This window comes from Rhinopithecus roxellana, chromosome 8 (genome assembly GCF_007565055.1).
Source record: "Rhinopithecus roxellana isolate Shanxi Qingling chromosome 8, ASM756505v1, whole genome shotgun sequence".
Lineage (NCBI taxonomy): Eukaryota > Metazoa > Chordata > Mammalia > Primates > Cercopithecidae > Rhinopithecus > Rhinopithecus roxellana.
The window spans coordinates 112,658,742-112,667,481 of record NC_044556.1 but is presented as its reverse complement, the minus strand read 5'-3'; the positions used below and the strand labels follow the sequence as shown (position 1 = coordinate 112,667,481).

Here is an 8,740-nt window from a genome sequence, read left to right as displayed (position 1 = left end):
TGAAGTAGAATTTGGTCCAGAAGACCATCTTTGTCTGACTGGGAGAACAGAGAGTGTGCCTCTCTCAGAACTGAGCCCGGGAGCTGGGCTGACGGGAGGGTGGCCATGGTGCTCCCCTGGGGAGTGCTTTCGTCTGAAATATGGAGCAGAATGTTGTTTCTGGTTCCAAGAATGATCTCAGCTGCCCTGAGAGAGCGGGATGCTCGCAAGGAGATCTGTGGGATGGTTCTGAAGCCGGAAGGTGTGGGAGGTGATAGACAGTGAATCCCCGTGTGCCCGATAAGTGTCTTGGACTCTCTTCTGTGTTTCTGCAGGAATGGTGTCCCCAGGTGGGCCGCTGGCAGCTTTGCCACAGTAACAACAGGTAAGCCCAGGTCTGTGCTCCCTGGGCCACAGTTTGCTGAGGACCTGCTTGGGGAAGTAGGAAGTTGGCACAGAGGTGGGCGGTCCCAAATTTAATAACTGTTACATTCTATTCTCCATGTGACATAAGAGATGCAGACCCTGGCTTTCTACCAGCAGTGGCAAAACAGTTCCTTCTGCCTATCCCTCCTCACGGACCCCAGTCTGCCCTTCAGGCTCCAGGCCACGCTGACAGCCAGCCCAGGTAGGCATCCAGCATCGCTGCATTGCAGCAGGTAGTTGGACTTAACTTGCAAAATTTTAACCAAGACTACACTGTAAGTGTGGCTTCCTGGCCTGAAATTCCTGTGCCAGAAACTATCCTTATTTCTAGCCACCTCAGCTGGTCAGAGTTCATGGGTAAGTATTATTAGGAAAAAGGGGAGAGGTTCAATGGGCCAAGGAAAGAAAAGAATCATAAAATGTATAGCGTGGGCCATGCTTTCTGCATGGGCAGGGGGACAGAGCACTGTTCTGGGAGGGAGATGCTGATTTTGCTGTTTTAGAAGTGGGGTAGAAACCATGTCTGCCATGGGAATGTGGCAGGCTGTGGATCCAAGAACCCCTTCTCATTAAACAAATTCAATCACACGGGATTATCATTATACTAAAATACGGTCATAAATTTCCCCTAACATGTGGGCTAGTACCAGATAGCAGGACCTGTCAGTGGGACTGATAAGGAGGTAGCCTAGAGCAGCTGATGAAGGCAAAGAATACGTTCAGACATCTGCAGACGCCACGTCGTAAGAAAACCTCGATGATGACTACTGGTGGGTAGATTTGCCGTGGTTTGTGGGCTCCATTTATCATGGAAGGAAAGGGCTACGTTTCAGATAGAAGGTAGTAAAAATGAAGATGCTACCCTTCTTTCTATACAACCATACTAAGGACTCTGTGGGGAGTCTCCGATCTGGGGGTCCAAGCCTCTGGGGCTTCTGGACATTCAGTCACCCTGTGAGACGTCTCCTCAGGTGAGGTGGTGGAGGAAAAATGCAAGATGTGCACACGCCTTACATTGTTGCTAGCAGATGTTCACTTCCACGTTGGCACATGCAGAGCATTGCAACAGGTTGACTGGCCTCACTGACCTTGTTCCACCAACCACAAACTCTTGCCTATTTTTGCACATGTTGCTAATATGGACAAGGGAGGTCCACTGCTATGTGCCTGCACTGCAACAGGCGTGTCACACACATGCTGTCTCCATTTCCATCCTGAGAAGCAGGCACTGCCATCTTTCCTGCACATTCCTGAAACCAAGGCTCAGACGAGTGGAACAGTGTGTCCAGGTTCACACAGTGCTCTGTGGCAGAGCCAGAGACAGGACTCACTCCAAAGCCTATTCTCACTGCAAAACGATCTTTTCCCTCTTTTTAAAGAAAGCAAGAGACAATATTTTTATCTGTTAGCTTGAGGTTATGATGGAGGCTGAACAGGAGAAAGTTGGAATGAGGCTGCAGGTTATTCTTGGTTGGGTATCACATGTATTTGTCTCTGGGTTGGTTTAAGGTTATAGAAAATGAAACCTGAATTTCAGAGTATAAAATAAATCTTTGCCATTTCCTGAAAACCTGCCTTCAAGAAGGCCACGCGGTGAAAGCAGTGGGGCCCTGATTCCTGCTGAGTCGTCACATCATGTTATTGCAGGAGTTTTGCAGGCTTTTCCTCCAACCCCTGCAAGATGAGTTTCAAGGCAGGTGGGGTGGGACAGGCTGGTGGTGGGGGAGACGGCTTATGAAATTCCACAAGGCAGGGAGTCTGGGATTCCTTCCTAGGTTGGGGAAGTCTGCACATCTTCTTTGAAAGGAGAATTGATGACAGAATGTCTAGAAGGAATGCCAGAATCTGTCTAGCAAGTCCTGGCTCTGTCATTTTGTGGGGCCTGAGCAGAGTTCTGTCTGGAATGGAAGCTGGCATTTCCCACCAGTTTTGAAGGGCATCTTCTACCCTAACTACGTCTGAGGGGTTGGTGGGTCCTCTGGCCTTCTCTGAGCTCATGTTTCGGTCTCCTCTGCAATTCTTTATCGACTTTGTTCAATAAACAAGAACCTGCTACGTTTGCTGCCTCACTTCTCGGCATCGTGCTGTGCCTTTGCAGAGATTCCAGTGAGGCCCTGCTGACCTCTATACCTGTCCTGGGCCTGTCCCTCTCCTGCTCCTCCATGCCTTGGCCTCCAAGGCACCTGGACAGCCCTGTTTCTCCTCTCCTGCAGGCCTGACACCTTCTTCTTCGACACTCAGCCGAAGGAGACCCCAGGAAGCTCCTGCCTGCCCACTGTAGAAAATAACCACAACATCCTGAACTTTCAGACTGTGCAATCAGGATTTCAGTGCCTGGCAGGAGGGTTTATTGCCTTTTATGGCTAGATATATCAACTTGTCCATAGATACCAATGAAGAATGACATATGTTGTAATAAGAAATTCTCAAAGTTTGCTTATAAGGTGTTTATCTTATCTCCCTTGTCTCCCATTTCAAACAAGTAGACTGGGATAGAGCTTATGCCCTCACAATAGATCAGCAAGAAAATGAAGACAGAGGGAGAAGGAAAATGGGGTAGAAGGAGATTCCCAGTTCCTCATCTGGAGAAATACAAGCATGCCATAAGAGTTGATTCTGGTAGGAGAAAGGAAGGGATGGATCTCATGAGAAGGAGACCTGGGAATTAGCGTTGAGGAACAGCTGGACAATATCAGCTACAAGCCAGAGACATACCATCTCTTTAATCCCCACAGAACCCAGGGAGGGAGACTTTGGACTCTTCTTTACAACTCACAAAACAGAGGCCCAGAGGTGTTGTGAAGTACCCCTGTCACCCCCTGCCATGAGGACCACTTTCCCCCACTTTCTCCCAGGTCATGTTCTTTCACAGACGGGCTTCCTACTAATATCTCCACTGCCCCTTGAATGGTGACAAGTCGTCTTCAAAAAGATGAACATAGCAATATACAAGAAGAACAGGAAGAAGAAATTAGAGAAATCACGGTTTGGCATAAAATACAACTCTGAACTTCCTGATGGCCAAAAACTCTTTTATCTAAGAGTTCATACTTCATATTATTCGAAAAAGGAAGCATGCTGTTTCTTTGAAAGAGAGGCAGTTCCCCCCCCCGACACTTAATTCTACGAGAGATTTATTATTTGCAGTCTTCCACAGCAATGTCTAGTTCAGTCAACGATATCTCCGCTACAACTGCCTTGCATTTTGTGTCTCTGTTTCTGGAGCTGGATGCTCGATAAATGCCTGTGCGAGACCCAACATTAAAACGGTTGTTGAAGAACATATGACCGGGTGGTTCTGAATTACAAGCTGTTCTGAATTCTTTTTCTTTTCAAAACTTAGTTGCTAAACTCACAACAATCTTTTTTCCCAGAGAGTTTTCTATTAGGAGATCAGAGGGTCAGGAACAGTTGTTCTCACAGTATCCAGTGCCAAGACCAGTGCAATTTACTGCACTTGTTTTTGTGCATACTCATTAGGCCACTTGAATTAGAGTGCTATAAAAGTAAGCGAAAGAAAGGGGTAGGGAGAGCCCTTCTTCAGGATTCTGCTCCTTTTCCAAGTCTCCATTCCTCTCTAGGTGAGGACAGTTGCCTTCCTCTCCATCTCAGAGGCAGTCCCTTCATAAGAAGATCTGAAATACTTGAAGGTGAGCATTTCCAGTGTGGGTGCTAATACCCGTGTCAGGGTGGCTGGTTCTTTGTGGGAAGGTGACTTCAAAACTGAGAAATGTGTGTCCTTAGCTAATGGGATGCTTGCTTTGAGATGCAACAGCCCAGACCTTTCTAGCACATGCTATAGTAGGAGCCTGGGCCCATGTCCCTGACTCCTTCATTCTCACCTGGGTCTTCTGCAGCGTATCAGAGGAGCCATTATGTCCCTGTCCTCCAGCCTAAAGAGTCTCCTCACCGTCTGTGTCCTCGCTGCTTTCGTTGCCAGCACTGTGGGTAAGAATGAACAAATGCCCCTTTCTCCCAAAGATCTGAAGGGTGAGGATAGCAATAAAGTCCCTTAGGGAGCAACTGTGGACCGTGTGGGCCTCCGAGGACCCATCCAGCCCCACAGGGACCAGGTTTCATGGGACTTTGATTCCCAGGGATCTCTCGCTATTGAAAACATCAACTCTGACTTGACAGTTTTCATTCTTGAATTATTTTTTGAACAATATTTATTTCCTTTTAGAAGAGGAATGTGAAATGTGTACAATGTGATCAACAGTGTAACGAGGAGAAAACTTGTGATTCCTCTCATGGCTGCTTCAGCAAAAAGAAGGAATTTAATACGACAGGTAAGTCCCAGCCACCCTGCCCAAGCTGCTGGACACTCAGGGCAGACAAAGGAGGTGCTTAGTGTGAGGGGTTACTTTGTTCAGAAACTTTATGTATCTCCTCATTCCTTTATGCATCATCTCCTTTATCCTCTCTTCCTAAAATAATGTCCTGCCAGGATGGGGCTGGGACAGTGTGGTGTCAGGGATGGGGCACTGTGTGAACACTGGGTGTCCAGGGAAAGGTATAGGTGATTCTGGCTCCTATACAATCTCGTGGGGACCGTTGAGGCCTGACACTCCCTTTCTAGCAAATTCTAACATATTGTCCCTCTGTTGGTTTATTCTATGGAATGGACCAATGCAAAAGCAGTCTTTCGCAGAAGAGGAAAGACTAAACACACGGAGTGGGGACCTGCAACCCTTTAATGCTGGCTGCCCACTGGGCATCACTGCCTCTGGCGCAGAGAGAAAATTCTTGGGGTTGGTTCTGTGCAGGGCTGCCGCCCTATACTATCCTGCAGAAAGGCTGTTCTTCAAGCAAGTGTGAGCCACGGGCCTTCTCGGTGACACTGGGGGATAACCACACATATGGGCTAGACTTCCAAGGTGAGGACCAGCTCAGCTGTGCTCTCCCTCCCTTCCTCCTCCTGATCCCAGTCCATCGATTTTAGCCTCTGCCTTCTAAGAACCAGTCCACAACCCATCTTTCTGCTTCTGAGATACCCACTGACGTTGCTTGCCAATTGCTTGTCCTTCCTCCTGTGGAGCATCATGGATAGACACCAGTCTCTCTCTGCATGGGAGACTGAGTGAGAGTGGGGGAGACTGAGTGACCGGGGGTGGCAGGGATTGGTTTGGGGATTTTCTCTAAATGTGAGTCTTTCGATTTCAATAATTTTCTCTTCAATTCCAGCTGAAAGACTTGTCCTTCCTCATCTATTTAATTCCTCACTCCTTCAATCGTATCTTTTTAGACCACAGATTATCTTCTCCACCATTATTTAAATATTTTTCTCCAGTCAGGGCAGAGAGGGGGTGATTCATGAAAAGGGAAAATAACACTGAATTCCTAATAAATGTTTTTCATTACTTTACATGGAAACATCTAATACCTACAATCCTCCTCACTCCTCCCCATGCCATCCTAGTTGTAATTGTGTGCGTGTAGAAATCCTAGAATAACCATGATCTTGGGGATAAATAATGAACTCTTTTATCTGCCTATTTCTTGAGACATTTTTTTCTCTCTTCAATCAGTGGCTCGGAAGTCCTCGGATCCCAATGGCATTACCTGTCCTGCCTGCTACAACGAGAATGGTGCTACCTGCCAACCAACTGACCTCGCCTGTAAAGGGGAAGAGACAAAGTGTCTTAACTTTATAGGCACAGGTATCGATATTTACCCAAGCATTTTGGTGTTCACTTTCCTAACGGGCGTAGTGTATTAGCCAATTATTGCTGGATAACTAGTTACTCCCAAATGTACAGCTGAAAACAACAAAGGGTTATTTTACAGTTTTTGTGTGTCAGGAATCTGGATGTGGCATAGCTGGATGGTCCTGGCCCATGGTCTTTCATGAGGTGGACATTAAGGTATCAGCAGGGGTTGTGGTCGTTTGGATGAAGGGTCTGCTTTCAAGCTGGTTCACGTGGTTGTTGGCAGGTCTCTGTTCGTCTCCTATGATCCTCATAGGTGCCTGAGAGTCATCTGGACATATCAGCTGGCTTCTCCCAGAACAATGAGAGAGAGAGAGAGCGCGAGAGACTATAGTTTTTAATAATCTAATCTCAGAAGTGACACACCCTCACTTCCACTCTTGGTCACACACAGATCAAGACTGACAGCCTGGGAGAGGTCTATGCCAGTGCACAAATACCAGAAGATGGGAACCACTAGGGATTATTTGAGAGGCTGACTGGTACACACAGCAAGGTGTACTACAGGGCCAGATGCTTGGTTATCCCTCTAAGGTTTGGAGGGAGACATCTGGAAGGAGAAAAAAGAAAAAGGAAGAGAGGGGAAGAGAGAACATAATTGCTTCCCATAGCTAGGACTGAGGCTTGAGGGGGACATGTATCACTATGATGTCCTGAAATGAGCTCTTGGCTCATTGGCAATGAAGGGTGTGATGGCACCTCAGTTCCGGTTATCATCGCTACCGTTATTACCATTACCAAACCCCATGATTAAGCCTTTACTTTTTGCATGGTGTTGTTCTGAAATCTATAGAAAGATTTGTAATTTTCCTGAGTAGGGAAGAAGTGTATTTGTGGTGAAGGGCACATATACCATTCGACCGTAATCTTTCTCTTTCTAGATTGTACAGCTGGATGGAGGTACTGTCAGTTCTCTTCTGATCCATTTGGAAGAGGTTTTCTGGAATTGGTGGTGTTTTATGAGCTGATTAAACGACAGGAGAGAGAATTTAGTGGGAAAAGAGACGAGTTATGCTTTCTTTGGAGGGGAAGGGAGGAAGATCTTGAAGGAGGGTCTGGTACTAGCAGGTGAAGGGCCCTTTGTCTGGATATGTTGAGATGACTGAGAAAAATATGATGTCTGGTAGGACACAGAAAAGGGTTGGAGCTGTTGATAGTGGGCAGTCTCTCTACTCCCTCTTACCATGTGGATAGCACAGACATGCAATGAGATTTCACAGTACTAATCTCCCAAGAAACTCAGAGCCCTGGGGAGAAGAGCCACAATCTTGAGAGAGATCTGCAATATTTCACTGTGGTTTCCCCAAAGGAAGCAAAGGTAAGGAGGAGGACAGGTACCACTGAAGTATTTTAGCAAAACACATGAGATCTGACTTCTTTCTAGCTTTTTTCCTACATCAACGATCCCTTCCTTAGTCAGGACCCAAAGGCCCCAGTCTCAGTCATGCATCTGAGACAGCAAGGTCCCTGTAGGGTCTCTCCTCAACTGGAGAGATGTTGGGACCAGAAGGCAGTAAGGCTTGGTCCCTGGATGGAGCTGGAGCCACCGTCGATGCCTCTCATGCAGAAGGCAGAAGGCAGGGATTCTGGGGCACTCTGCACAGCCTTCTCTTCCACAGAGGATGCAGATAGGTTGACCTGAGGATGTGGGCGAGGAGGGGGACACGACTAACCTCTGGATCCTTCTCTTTGCAGTTAATGACACCATATTATTATTTGGTATGGGTTGTGCAACTGAAACTGCTTGCAACTTGAAGGATGAGGAGACGATAAATAACATAAAAATCCGTACCTACTGTGTAGGCAGCAGTAATGGAAGCCTTCAGCTGACGTCCATCATCTCAACAATTCTGACTGCTCTCTTTCTGCTGAAAGTCTTGATTTGATCTCTGAGGCACTTCTAAGGCCATCTACAAACATTTCCAAGCACTTCTATAAACCTGAAGAAGTTGGAGACCTTGAATGTCTCCCTCCCCCAATACTGCCTACCCACAACATCAGAGAATTAAAAGGTTGATACGTCCAGAAGTATGTGTGTGATTACTTGTCTGTTCTTGAGGTTAAAAAAATCCTATTCGCTCTTCTAATGGCCTCTTTCTTCAACCCAAATAGCACATTTCAGAGGAAGTCTAAATGGCATCTGTAAGAATCCCTGTGCTGCCATCTTGGTGTGAATCGAACTATATCCTCAGTCACACATCCTGGAATGCACCTGTTTCCTGTATTCTCAATTCCCACTCTTGATCCTTAACTGCCCATTGCCAGGGAAAATTATTTTGAGTGAACAATTCGCATCCCAAGAGGGTCCTTTCCCACAGATTGTAAAGTCACAGCTGTAATGGACTCTCCCCGACCTCAGGATCCTGTGTGTGAAATTTTTGCCATATACTCTGGATACCTCTGCTTTCAAGGATGGATGGATATCAGGATAAAGGATGCAGGCAGAGGTGGTCTGTGAGGTAGTTTTAAATGCTAAGTTTAAAAGATGGAGGTGCATGCATGGAGAGCCAAGAGGGCTGTGTCCTCACGTGGCAGGGTTTGGAACCACGGCAGCCACAGCAACACTTCATAAATGCCTGTGAAAAGGCAGGGGGTCCAGGCAAGGAAAAGCTTTTACAGGATTCAAA

At 46.8% G+C, this 8,740-nt stretch overlaps 1 protein-coding gene across 5 annotated transcripts; it reads left to right on the top strand.

Moving 5' to 3' along the window:
- Positions 1 to 347: 347 nt before the first annotated feature.
- Positions 348 to 8,144, top strand: LOC104663005 (protein RoBo-1-like). 5 transcript variants are annotated; one of them, XR_004058816.1, is made up of 8 exons: positions 349 to 364; positions 494 to 607; positions 3,987 to 4,055; positions 4,263 to 4,353; positions 4,589 to 4,694; positions 5,172 to 5,282; positions 5,934 to 6,065; positions 7,809 to 8,144. XR_004058816.1 is itself a non-coding variant. In XM_030936150.1 (7 exons), the coding sequence occupies exons 5-7, from the start codon at positions 5,102 to 5,104 to the stop codon at positions 7,997 to 7,999; spliced, it is 504 nt and encodes a 167-aa protein (XP_030792010.1). In that variant the 5' UTR covers positions 494 to 607; positions 3,987 to 4,055; positions 4,263 to 4,353; positions 4,589 to 4,694; positions 5,047 to 5,101; the 3' UTR covers positions 8,000 to 8,144. The 5 variants fall into 5 exon arrangements, 3 of the variants coding, with proteins under 3 accessions (XP_030792010.1, XP_030792011.1, XP_010362425.2); XR_004058817.1 differs by lacking the exon at positions 5,172 to 5,282 and having other exon boundaries at positions 348 to 364; XM_030936150.1 differs by lacking the exon at positions 349 to 364 and having other exon boundaries at positions 5,047 to 5,282.
- Positions 8,145 to 8,740: the final 596 nt, after the last annotated feature.

Excerpts from the sequence above, each read along its gene's own strand:
- LOC104663005 (XM_030936150.1), top strand. The coding sequence starts at position 5,102 with ATGCTGGCTGCCCACTGGGCATCACTGCCTCTGGCGCAGAGAGAAAAT. Across the intron at positions 5,283-5,933 it reads ATATGGGCTAGACTTCCAAG|TGGCTCGGAAGTCCTCGGAT; the intron begins GTGAGGACCAGC and ends CTCTTCAATCAG. Across the intron at positions 6,066-7,808 it reads TCTTAACTTTATAGGCACAG|TTAATGACACCATATTATTA; the intron begins GTATCGATATTT and ends TTCTCTTTGCAG.